The sequence below is a fragment of the Petaurus breviceps genome, unplaced genomic scaffold (assembly GCF_028583685.1).
Source record: "Petaurus breviceps papuanus isolate PSGF00001 unplaced genomic scaffold, PetGlider_PUasm1.0 91133, whole genome shotgun sequence".
Classification (NCBI taxonomy): domain Eukaryota; kingdom Metazoa; phylum Chordata; class Mammalia; order Diprotodontia; family Petauridae; genus Petaurus; species Petaurus breviceps.
The window spans coordinates 87,857,858-87,871,689 of NW_027187419.1; the positions used below are offsets into that span (position 1 = coordinate 87,857,858).

Below are 13,832 nucleotides of genomic sequence, written 5' to 3' on the forward strand. Positions count from 1 at the left end.
CCACCCCCACCATGTAAACTGCATGAAAGCAGACACTATTTTTCATCTTTGATTTTGCCTCCAGAGCACCTGCTTTGGGGCTTTGCACCATGATAAATACTCCATAAATATTTGTTGACTTGAATTCAAAGTAAACTGAATCCAGACACTTCTTAACAATGTTCTTTGTCAAGTGCAGTAAAATATTACATTATCAAAACTAGTGTTTTGAAACTGCTTTTTGTTGATTTAGGTGGTTAAAGTTTGAAGAAGATGTAGAAGATGGAGGAGAAAGGTGGAGTAAGCCGTATGTGGCAACTCTTTCCCTACACAGTTTGTTCGAGTTGAGAAGTTGCATCCTGAATGGCACTGTGCTGCTTGATATGCGGGCTAACACTCTCGAGGAAATTGCAGGTAGAGATTTTTCCCCATTATCCAGCAGAAATTATTAATATCCATAAAGCATCCTAATCGACTCTATTGAATATACTTCATTATTATTACTTTGTACCCATTATTATTACTTAGTACCCATTGTTACTTTTGGACAACATTTTTACAAAATCATTATTTCATTCAGTACATGTTTTTGGTTTTTTCTAAAATGCTAGTACAAAAACTTCCTTTCCTTTTTAACATAGTTTTTACAGTCTTCCTAATCAATGATCCCCTGGAAACCAAACTCTCTTAATCTTAGTGTTTTTCTGATCCTCTCAGTTTTCTAAAATCAAACCTTTCAAGATAAAATCTTCATTTATGACATATGACTTCTTGACTCTGTGCCTTTGCAATGGTGATTTCCCATGCCTGGAATACTATCCCTCCTTACTTCTGACTCCTAGCTTTTCCAGGTTTCCTTTATCATTCAGAACTGCTCCCACCTTCTATAGGAGACCTTTCCCAGGTTCCCTCCTCATCTTCATTTCTAGATTCCACTTAGACCCTTTATGTCTTTTATGTACCCATTTTCATGTTGTCTTCTCCTTTATAAAAGAAGTTTCATAAAAGCAAGGACTGTGGTTTTGCCTTTCGTTCTATCACATTCCTGGTACCTACTAAACATTTAGGAAATGTATATTTACTGAATGGTTAGTAGAATAATAGATCTGAAAGTGACCTTAAAGATCATCTAGTCTAGCCACTCATTTGACAGATAAGGAAACTAATGCAAGAGTCCTAAAGATTAAGTAACTGTGCAGCAGAGCTGAGATTACAGTTCAGGTCTCCTGACTCCCAAGTATTTTTTCCACTAATTCTTCATGCTGCTTCCTGTAGAATTTCTGCTAATAATTCCATACTTGCTATTTTACTGTCTTAGAATTAAAGAAAATTTTCTTAAAATATTAAGATTATTTTTCTCATATATGAAATACATGAAATGAAACTATTTGGAACTAAGTGAAAACTTTCAAACATTAAAAAAAAGACATTGGGGCACACTAGGTGGCACAGTGACTGGAGCACCAGCCCTGGAGTCAAGAGGACCTGAGTTTAAATGTGGCCTAAGACGCTTGATACTTAACTAGCTGTGTGACCTTGGGCAAGTCACTTAACCCCAAGTGCCTTCCCTCACCCACTCAAATAAACAAATAAATAGGACATTGAGCTTAGGGAACATGAAAATCTCTAAAACTAGTGGAGTTTTTTTGCATAAATCTAACATTATAGAATTTTAGATTTCCTAGAAATCTCAGAAGTCATCAAATCTAGGCCTTCCTAAAGCATAAAACTGCTCTCAGAAGTTAACAATGTTGTCTTCACTTGCTAAATCCAATGGCATTTTTCCCCAAGCATCCTACTTAAACCTTTTGCAATTTTTTTTCATTAATACATCTAGAATTTATTAAGCATCTACCATCTGACAGGTACCATGCTAGGTGTTAGGGATGCAGAGACAGAGCCAAAATAGTGTTTGTCCTTGAGGAAGTTATATAAGGAGAAAAATATCATGAATACAGTTAAGTAAATGCAAATATATATGCAAATTGAATAAAAAGTAATTTCTGGGGAATAGAGAGCATTGGTTTAATGGGGGAAAGGGTAGAAAAGGACCTTCACATGAAAGGTGGCATAAGCTTTTAGAGAAGCTATGGCTTTTATGAGGAGAGGAGTGGGTGTTTGATAAGCATGGGACGCAGCCTGGTTTGTGTAAAAGGGCACAGAAATGAGAGGTGGAATGTTGTATATGGGGAACAGTAAGTGGGTCAGTTTAAATGGAACACAGAATATGAAATAAGCCAGGAAAGGTAGCCAGAGACTGATTGTGACAGGCTTTAAATGGAAAACAGAGAAATTTGTATTTTGTCTTAAAACCAATAGAGAACTACTGTAACTTCCTGAGTAGGAGTAACATGTAGTCAAATATTTGGTTTAGGAATATCAGTTTTGCAGCTATGTGGAAGATGGATTAAAGAGAGAAAAGACCAGAGGAGGGATATCAGTTAAGAGAACTATTTAGATAGTCCAAGTGAAAGATGAGGAGAGCCTGAAATATGGTAGCTGTGGAATGAGTGAATAGTTGGGCATAGAAACAAGACATGTGTGGAGGCAAAATTGACAAGACTTGGCTATGGAGGATGGATATGGAGGATGAGGTAATAATGACTCCATGGCCGCAAACTTAGGTTATTGAAAGGGTCACAGTGTCCTCCACAGAAATTGGGAAGGTACGAAGAGGGGAATGATTAAGTGGGAAAGATAATTAGTTCTGTTGTAGAAATATTGAGATTTGTTGTAAAAGCTGTTGACCACTCCCTTTTCCTACATGCTGTCTACTCTTAACTTCACTCTTCTCGTTCTCCTTCTACCTCTAAGATTGCCCCTCAGTTTCCTTTTGAGAACCATCATCCTTATCTTACCATATAAATACAGGAGTATCACAGGCCTCTGTCCCACATCTTCTTCTGCTCTCTCTCAGTGATTTTATCAGCTTCCATAGTATCAATTATCAAATCCATGTAGATCAGCACAAAAATCTTCATCTCTCTCCTTTTCCAGGTCAGATTTACCAACTATCTCTGGACATCTCTACCTGGATTTTTCTGTAGGCAATTCAAACTCAGCATGTCCAAAATATAACTCAATTTCTTCCCCCTAAACCAGTCTTTCTTCCTAACTTCCCTACTCCTGTCAAGGACATCATAATCCTTCCAGTCCCCTTTACGACCTCAGTATAATTCTCAACTCTTTCCTCTCTCTTCCCTCCCAAATGGAATTATTTGCCAAGTCTTGCCAACTCTAAACATCATATATATACATATATATATATATATATATGTATATATATGTTACCTTCTGCTTAATCATAACACAACTCTTATTTCTAATACTTCCCTGGACTGTGGTTTATTAATGCTCTTCCTGTCTCCCTGTTCCATTCTGCCTTCCACACAGCTGCCAAATTTATAGTCCTAAAGCAGATATTTTTGACTATGTCATTCCCTTGCTCAAGAAGTTCCAGTGACTCCACAATAACCTACAGGATAAAATATAAACACTTTTGATTGATAATTAATCTATCTCCAGACTACCTTTCCAGTTTTTTTCCACAGTAATCTCCCTCACACACATACATTCCAGACAGACTAACCCATTCACTAACCCTCTACATGACATTCCATCTCCCACTTGTCTTTGCACAAGCTGTCTATCCCTTCATGCCTAGAACGTTCTTCTTCTGCTTGTGCCTCTTAGAGTCTCTGCCTTCCTTCAAGGCTTGCTTAGCTCAGGTGTTGCTTCCTATCTGAGCAGTTTCTCCAGTGCTTCTCTCTTCTGAGAATATGTCTCACTCAAAAGTAGAATGTAAACTTCTTGAGGGCAGGAGCTATTATTTTTGTCTTTTTTACCATATGTAGTAGAAGCTTAATATACTCGTAATTACTTAAGTCTAATCCTTCCACAAGGCAGTGCTTTAGATGTTTGAAGACAAAAGTCCTTGGTCTTTCCAGGCCAAACTTCCTTAGTTCCTTCAACTAGGCCTGAAAACATCCTAGTTACCTTTCTCTGGAGTGAGTTCTAGTTTGTCAATGTACTTTCTAAAATGTTGTATGCAATGCTCTAGATTAATTTATTACAGCAAAAAGTACAGTGAGACTACCACCATTCTGCTTTTAAATATTTGTTAACATAGTCCAAAATCACATTAGTTTTTTTTTCTTATTAGATCACCCTGCTGACATATTTTTGAACATCATTGGGATTCCCAATTCTTTCTTCATATAAATTGCTATCAATATTTTCCCCATCTTTTATGTGTAGAGCTGGTTTTTCAAACTTAAGTCCAGTACCCTACTGTATCAGCAATGCCATATTCACAATGCCTATAGAGATTACAAATATGCTGATATAATTATCCATCACAAAATACGTCAGGTTTGCCATATGGGGAAATAAACTAGAAAATTTATTAAGATACCAAAAGACTGAGTCCCAAAATCAGAAAGTGAAAGCCATCAGAGTAGTTATGACATTGGCACAGGTAGATAAAGTAAAAAGCACCCACATTTTCAAGCCCTCAAAACAGAACAGGCTACTTCAGGCAAAGGTCCTCCTCTCCCCACTCACAGCAACCACCCAGCGCCCTGGAAGCGGGCTCCCAGCAGCTCCGGCCCCTGGCAGTCCTCAGCAGGAGTCCTTAGCAGAAAGTCCTGCTCCCAGCAGCTCCGGCCCCTGGCGGTGCTCAGCAGGGGTCCTAACTAAAAAAAAAAAAAAAAAGGCAACCGCCGCCAACTGCCAACCACAGGACCGTTAGCTCGGCTTTTCACTTTCTCTTGCTCTGCTATGTCAGCATGTCCATGGGGCATGGGAGATCTTTAAATCCCATAACCCTTACATTCGGCCCCAAGATCTTTCATGTCCCTTACTTGGCAAAAATACTGTAGGAATAACTGGTGTCAACAAAATTTCACAACAATATAACAAGAATAGCACACAATAAACACAAAAAACCATATTTTAGGGTGGGGCTTGAGCACAAGCTCCCCATCATTCCCCCCACCCCGAACAAATGGGGCCCCAAAATCTTGTGGTAAGGGGTGAAGATCTCTTCTTCTATGGCTACTTGCTGCTGAAATCGGATGTAGAGCTGTCCCTGTCCTAAGGGGTCCCATTTGAGAAGTCAGTTCTTAATATGCTTGATGCCAGGTCCAAGGGTGACACATCACAGTTGCAGACAGGGGGTGACATCCAGCTTAAGCTATCAGGCATCTACAGATGGAGGGTACCAAGCCTGTGGAAACAAATCTAACAAACAAGGTGAACAAACAAAAAATCAAGAAGAAGCAAAGAGACAATAACCAGACTATTGTAGCCTCACTCACGGTAGAATAAATGATTTAAGGGTACAATTTTGTAATCATCTTCTCCAGAATAAACAATAGCTACAGTGTTATCCTTCCCATATGCTATAATCTCTGCAGCCTTTGGAACATCATCTGGCTTCCGTTTTACCCATACTTTAGCTCCTAATTTTATTCTATCAGTAGAACCAAATCCTTCAGTTCCTGTGACAGATAGTGGGGCTATGTATGTACCCTTGTGGCAAGCGAGTAAAAGTATATTGTCTACCCTGCCAAGTGAAAGCGAAGTGGTCCCATTGTTTAGAATCTATTGGAATGGTGAAGAAGGCATTTGCCAAGTCAATAACTGCATACCAAGTCCCATCATATTTCTGGATCCTTTCTATTAAGGTGATGGTATCTGGAACAGCAGCATACAAAGAAGGAGTCACCTTATTCAACTGTCTATAATCCACAGTCATTCTCCACGTCCCATCTGATTTTCTTACTGGCCAGACAGGATTATTCCATCTTGTGGTTGTAGGGACTGACACTCCTGCTTCAACATATTCCTTTATAGTAGTGGCAATTTCATCTTGCCCACCTGGCACACGATACTGTTTTAAAGTAATTACTTCAGAAGGTTCAGGTAAAGTGATTGGGTCCATTTTTAGTTTTCCTACTAAAACTGTATTAATTCCTATCTTCTTCACAGCAAATTGGTATCTTCCTTCAGGTAAATTCAGAGTCATGCCTCTCAATACATCTATTCCAATGATGTATTCAGGAATGGGTACAACAACCACAGCATATTCCTTCTTAGGTAACTGCCCAATTTTCATTGTTATTTTAACCTGTCTGGCTGATATTTCAGTGTCTCCTAGACCTGTGATGGTAATAGGGGTTCCATGTTTAAACTTATCAGGGTTTCCATAGATAAGTGTGGCCTCAGCCCCAGTATCAATCAGTGCCCTAGTCACAGTAGTTGATCCATTCTTCCAATATATTGTTAAACCAATATGGGGTCTGCAATCTCTTCTGCATATTTCTTTTATCTGGGCTGGGGCTTGGCCTATCTCCTATTCCTCCTGAAGGTGGGGCAAACTTGGATACAAAGATTCAGATTCAGAAATACCTGCAGGGGTGGTTCCTGCTTCCCTGTTCATTCTAATGCTAAGTACCTTTTCTTGGTACAGCTTATGCAGCTCTTCAGTTGGAATACCATCTATTCTTCTAAAGTCCACCCCAGCTCTTAATAGAGCAGTAAACAGTTCCCTTCTTATGGGTCTATTTTGTCTCTGAATCCTCTGGCTGTTTACTCTTCTCTCTCGAGGCAATTTGTCTTTTTCCCATTCCCCTAAATCGCTTAATTGTGAAATCTTATCCAGCACCTCTGAAAGAGGGTGCCCTATTTCTCCAATTAAAAGAGTCAGAATTAGGTGCTTATATGCAGGAGGAGCCGTCTTCACTATGATATTTCTATGAGGAACTCCTAGGGGGGTATCATAATATGCATTTGCATCTCCAATCAGGATAGCAGTTTTCATTACCTCCTCCTTTAGTTTTCTCATACAGTCTCTAAGTGAGTACCAGGGTCTGTCTCCCCTAGGCCACATAGATTCAGTTGGATATTGCTTTTTGCAACCTTCTGCAGCTAAAGCTAGAAGATTCGTTTTGTTATTTCCTCCTTGCATATGGTGATCCCTAAAAGCCTGGTGTACAAAAGGATTCTGACTGATACTTATGAATTTTAAACAGTCCTCATTGTCCAGTGTTATTCCTCCTGCGCCTTCATCAGTGATTCTTACTATCCAAGACACTAAAGACTCCCCCATTCTTTGGGTAAATCTACTCAATATATCAGTGATCTCCTGTTGAGTGAAATCCTCAATTATCTCCCTGGACTCTGTTTTGCCTCGGTGGTTCTCCTGCCTTCTTCTTCGTATGGGGAGACCTTCTACATTAGGAGACTCCTCATCTAACCTTGTTCCATTCTCCTCACACACATTCTCCTGGAAGCTGTCAGGGCAACTCTGCCCAGCCTGTACAAAAGCTGCATGCACATTCCTTCTGCTAGTTTTTTGCTTCCTTTTAGCTACATGAACAGTAGCTTGCTCCTGGACCACATGAGTACCTCCAGTTTGCTCTTCTGAGTACTGTGACACAGAAGAATCCTCAGGCAAACCAGCTGACTCCCTAGCCATCCTAGCTCTTTCCTTCAGCAGCTTATCCCTACTTTTACACATAAGGCGATAACTTGTTAGCAGCATCCAGCCTCTCCTGCACACTCCTGCCAGTTCTTTGCCTGGTTCTATGGGTATTGCTTTCAAACATCTTTCCAAATCTCCAGGTTCTCCCTCTTTTAGCCTTGGTTCCCAGTTTTCACAGGGCCCTGTGCTTTTAGCCCATTCTCTGGCTAGAGAGGAATAAGGCAAATCCTCCCATCCTGGAATAGCCTTTTCTCCCTCTAAAGCCCCACTGCTTCCAAATAGAGGCCTGACATTTTGTGATCCCATCCTCGTCGCCAAATGTATCAGCAATGCCATATTCACAATGCCTATAGAGATTACAAATATGCTGATATAATTATCCATCACAAAATACGTCAGGTTTGCCATATGGGGAAATAAACTAGAAAATTTATTAAGATACCAAAAGACTGAGTCCCAAAACCAGAAAGTGAAAGCCATCAGAGTAGTTATGACATTGGCACAGGTAGATAAAGTAGAAAGCACCCACATTTTCAAGCCCTCAAAACAGAACAGGCTACCTCAGGCAAAGGTCCTCCTCTCCCCACTCACAGCAACCACCCAGCGCCCTGGAAGCGGGCTCCCAGCAGCTCCGGCCCCTGGCAGTCCTCAGCAGGAGTCCTTAGCAGAAAGTCCTGCTCCCAGCAGCTCCGGCCCCTGGCGGTGCTCAGCAGGGGTCCTAACTCAAAAAAAAAAAAAAAGGCAACCGCCGCCAACTGCCAACCGCAGGACCGTTAGCTCGGCTTTTCACTTTCTCTTGCTCTGCTATGTTAGCATGTCCATGGGGCATGGGAGATCTTTAAATCCCATAACCCTACTTCTTTCAATATTAAATATCATAGTATTAGATTCAGTTCATTATGTCACCCTACTAGCACCTTTCTGGAACAAAATTCTGCCAACCATGATGTCAACTTTCCCTCACAGCTTTGTAGGAAACATAGTCATTTCATAAGAAGTCAACAAATCCAGTTGTAATATGTTCAATGATCTAATAATTAGGGCTGCATTTAGAGTTCATGGCAGTTATTTTATTCTAAAGCTTTGGGATCAGAATCTCATCATAATGACCCTTTGGGTAGTTATGATGCCAATTTGCTTCACTACTTCAGGGAACTATCCCAAGAATCCCTTTGTCTACTATCATGTGGACAGAAGTAGGGAAGACAAATATATTTAGGTCACAAACACATTGAAATGGGTTTTGGAAAAGCAAAAATGTAATAATAAATGGAATTTGTTAACAGAATAGAATGAGGGTTGCAGAAGACATTGCCTTTAAACTCTGCTCTTAAGAAAATGAAAAGAGGCCAATGAGGAACTTAGTGGAATAGATTTTTTTAATGCTAAGGGGATTTGGTGTACTTAAATAGTAATATACATTTTTTTTTCAATATTCTGTTAATGGTAACATCTTCGACAGCATTTCTATTAGAGAAAGTTTAAAAATAAACTGATGAGATACAAAAGGAAAAGACAATGAGGGCATGTTGTAACATTTTTAAAAAGACATGTTATTAGATGAATAGTATATCCTTTTTCAGTTTCTTTGTTCATTTTTTTCCCAGGGAGTGAAGGAGGGGGTTAGAGTAGTAAGGGAGAAATTAGTATAACTTGAGAGAGAGTATCTTCTGTTTTGGCCGTTAAAAAAAACTGCTCACCTAGTCTCTTAGGTTGTACATTTCATGAATAATGAATTAGTGGTGAAAGAAAATTAAGTGTGGAAAAATACCTTGAGCTGCAACATTTTCCAACCTAGGAGTTCAAGAGATTTCCTCCCTTGTATTTCTCCAAGAGTATATAGAAAGATGGTGTTTAAAATAACTAGAACCTGGAAGAAATCCAGATTTAATATACAGCATAGTTTGAAGTAAATGCATGAAACAGTAAGGATGGTGCTAAATCAATTCCTGACTAATAGAAAATAGTTCATTTAGAAATTGAACAAGTCCACTGGGAGTTCTGAAAGTGCATTTGTACTCTTAGCCCCTTAAGGTGACAATGGCTAGTATTGACAATGGTGGTATCGAATAAATATTTTCATATTTTAGAGAATAATAAGAAAAGAGTCTGTCAAACTGTTTAACCTTGCAGTATCTAGCCTTTGATATATGATTAATTTCCTCTCCCTGCCCAATTTCAAATTTCTGAGACAGATTTTATATAACCTTCTTTGTTTGCCAGATTCTAAAGAATTCAACTTAAGAAACATCTTTCATAATTTTGCCTAAACTCCAAATTTTCAAATAAGATATGCTTTCCATTGCTTCCCTAAGGATGTTTTCTTCCAGTAGTAATCTGCCTAAAATCCTGTTCATTTTTTAAAATGACTTTGCTTCTGAATTATATTTTCACACATTATGCTTCTTTCTCTACTTCCATCCCACTGAGGGCATGCCTCTATGGGATATTTGTAAAATGCTAAACTTTAAGTCATTGCTCAAAGCAATTAAGTTCTCTAAATCCATCCTTATAAATTAAAGTCTTCATACCCTGAAAGCTATTCAGGGTTCTTTTCCTGGATTTCTAATTAGTCTGTAGCTCCCTGTTGCCAAAATATCTCCCAAACTGAGTGCAGTATTCTCAGTGTATAGGAATCTATATGATGCTACCTAGAAACATATTGACATATTAGAGCCTATGATGCAGAAAATTATTGCAACAAATCATTTTCCTGATTATGACTATTTCATGTCTCCTTCATTAATGATTTTCAGAGGATTCTCCCTTATTGAATATTTGTGTTTTGAATTATCTTCCCCCAGATACTCATCTGTTTTTTTATCTCTATTCAACAGAATCTTATTAAAATAACTTTATTCTATGTTGCTAGTCTTATAGTCATTTTCTTAATTCTGACTTTGTGGAGGTAGAGTGCCAAGGTTCACAACCGGAGAACATTGCCAGGAGAATGTTTGTGTTCTAAAATCGGTCTTTGTTCTGGGGAACAGCTTGGCATCTTTAAAAGCATGATTTCCCAGGCACAGTTTAGCTAGCTTTCTACTCCCTTTTCATTTCTGTAACCACCTCATTGTCCATCCATACAGTAATAACATTACCTTCCATTTACTTGGAACTTTTAACTTTTTTCCCAAATTTTAAAAAGCTTCTTCAAATTTCTCATTTTATTTTATCCTTACATCTAGCCAATGACAGATTAAACTATTAAACAATAATCATTGATATTCAGTTTCCCTCCCCTTCTAATTATTAGGGACAATACTGAATAAAATGAACCTGACAGTCCTTCCTCACTTCTCATTTTGATATCTACCAATTTAGCATTATTACTGATATGTGTTAGGTAACTTCCAACCTATATCTTTTGACCTTTCCAAACTGTTGTCAGTATATTCTTTAAAATTACATTTGTCTAGTTCTTAGGAACCTAAAAGCAAACTTGTGGCTATACAAATCTCAAAATATCAGACAAAAGAATTAGACATGAATATATAGCATTCATGATACTGCCACTTTCCCACTAAGCTTTAAGCTATGTAAGCATAAGTTAGAAAGAGAATATACTATTTTTCTTCATATCTGAGCCCACTCTGAATCTGCCTGTACCCAAGAAAGTCAGAGAGAACAAAGAGCAGAATAGATTGGCTTCTTAATTCTCTCTCCAGAGGTCATAGGAGCATAGACCTAGAGGTAAAAGGAACCTCAGAGTTTATATGGTCCAGTCCTCTATTGAGAAGTGGCATAGGACAGTGGAAAAGGCACTAAATTTGGATTGAGCAGACCTGGGTTCACATTTGGCCTCCACCAAGTGTGTGGCATTAGGTAATCCCTGATCTCTTCAGGCTGCAGAGTTGTCATATATAAAAGAAAAGGGTTACAATAGATGACCTCTTGTTGTCGTTGTTGTTGAGTTGTTCAGTTGTGTCTGACTCTTCATGACCCCATAGACCATAATAAACCAGGCCCTTCTATCCTCAACTATCTCCTGACATCTATCTAAGCCCATGTTTGTTGCTTCCATGACACTATACTTATACACTGCCCGTCCCCTTTTCCATTTGCCTTCAGCCTTTCCCAAGATCAAGGTCTTTTTGTTGTTGTTGTTGTTTTGGAGGGAGGGAAGGCAGGGCAATTTGGGTTAAGTGACTTGCCCAAGGTCACCTGGCTAGTAAGTGTTAAGTGTCTGAGGCCGGATTTGAACTCGGGTCCTCCCGACTCCAGGCCCAGTGCTCTATTCACTGCACCACCTAGCCACCCCCCAACATCAGGGTCTTTTCCAGTGAATCCCATCTTCTCATGTAGCCAAAGTATTTAAGCTTCAACATTAGTATTTGACTTTCCATTGAACAGTCTGAATAAATTTCTTTAAGCATCGACTGATTTGATCTCCTTGCTGTCTAAGAGACTCTCAAAAAGTCTTCTCCAGCACCACAATTTGAAAGCATCAATTCTGAGGCAGCACTCAGATTTCCTTCTAGTCCAACTCTCACAGTCATACTTTGCTACTAGAAAAACCATAGCTTTGACAATACTTAGATCCCCCTAGATCTAAATTTGTAATTTATAATGTAATGTCATCCCTCATTTTACAAATGAGAAAACTGAAAGTCAGGAAAGTAAAGGTCATATAGGTACTAAATGCTAGAGATGAAAATTATCCTGGATACTCTTACTCTAGGACCAGGGCTCTTCTCCTTGTGTCTAGCTTGTTATCCTGTGGCCATTTTTTACTGCTTTAAGTACAAGAAATGATCTAATGTTTTCAGGTTCTTGTGATGGACATGATGTTGCTTTAGGCTAATATCATATTTGCTGTCATTGTTCAGCCATTTCAGGCATTTCTGACCCTTAGTGACTCCATTTATGGTTTTCTAACCAGAGATACAGGAGTACTTTGCCATTTCCTTCTCCATCTCATTTTACAGATGAGGAAACTGAGGGAAACAAGGCTAAGTGACTTACCCAGGGGCACACAGTAAGTGTCTGAGGTCAGATTTGAATTTAGGAAGATGAATCTTCCTAATTCCAGGGCCAGCATTTTGTCCAATGAACTACCTGGCTGCCTTAATATCATATATATGTATATATGTATGTGTATATATGTGTTATAGCAGATTGGAGATCTCAAAGATAGCTTCTTCTGAATCAGCTGTGGCTGGAGCTCTGGCTCATTTTTCTCTGTGTAGTCAGTGAACAATATGGGAGAATAACCCAAGTGAAAGGTTTTTTTTTTTAATTAAATCTTTTTTTTAATGAACATAAATCTAGGGCAGATAGGTGGCACAGTGAATAGAGCACTAGCCCTGGAGTCAGGAGGACCTGAGTTCAAATCCAGCCTCAGGTACATAACATTTACTAGCTGTGTGACCTTGGGCAATTCACTTAATCCCAATTGCCCTGCCTTCCCCCCTCCTAAAAGACAAAAAAATAAAAGAAATCTTATATTATTTCCCCACCAGTACTTTCTCATGGAAGGAAGGAAGGAAAAAGAGAAGAAGGAATAAAGGGAAAGAGAAAGGAAGGGAGAGAAAGAGATGGAGAGAGGGACAGGACCCTGGGGGTGGGGGGAGAAAAGGAAAGGAGGAAGATAAGAAAGGGAGGAAGTAAAGAAAAAAGGGAGAAAGGAAGGGAGGAAAGAAAGAAGAAAGGAAGGAATGAAAGAAGGAAGGGATGGGAGGAGGGAGGGAGAGAAGTAAAGAAAGGAGGGTGAGAACACAGAAAGAAAAGAGAAAAGGAAAAAGAAAGAAAAAAGAAAAAGAGAATAACAAATGGGCAGCCTTGGGTGGCCTTGTAACAAATATGTGTACTCAAAGCAAGACAAATTCCTGCCTTAGCCATGTCCAGAAAGTATTATCTCTGACGAGTTCATCACATCTCTGCAAGTACCATTAAGATCCCATGCTTACAGATACACGCACACTTACACTTGCACAAATGGTGTTGGTGGATAAAATCGGCAGCAAATATTCTTTCTAGAAATTTCTCAAGCATAAGAAAGAGGACGTCTCAGACTCTGTTTTCAGAATAAGATGGGCCACACCAAGTTAGCATTGCCAGCTCACTTGGTAATTACAGGAAGAGATTTTTGTAGCCTTTAGTCATCATTCTAAAACTCACAGCTGCATCTGGAAAACTTGTCAACAGTTTCTAAGCTCTTTGCAGTAAGAACCCCTTTTGGATAAAAGTGTAGGGGTTTGTGTATATTAATATCTATTTCTAGATATAGATAGATGTGTGTGTATATATACACATATGATTGTATTGGGGGGTGTATGTGTGTATGTATAGATAGATATCGATAGATACATAGCTACAGAGAGACAGAGACACACACACATACAGAGAGACAGAGAAAGAGAGAGGTGTA

The 13,832-nt window shown here is 39.1% G+C and overlaps 1 protein-coding gene across 8 annotated transcripts in view; it reads left to right on the top strand.

The window, feature by feature from the left end:
• Positions 1–13,832, top strand: part of SLC4A10 (solute carrier family 4 member 10) — a 399,681-nt gene that overhangs the window by 250,366 nt on the left and 135,483 nt on the right. For all 8 annotated transcript variants that reach the window (XM_069080754.1, XM_069080757.1, XM_069080758.1 and 5 more), the window contains exon 5: positions 233–393. In XM_069080754.1, coding sequence (XP_068936855.1) covers positions 233–393 — 161 coding nt within the window. The remainder of the gene's footprint in view (positions 1–232; positions 394–13,832) is intronic.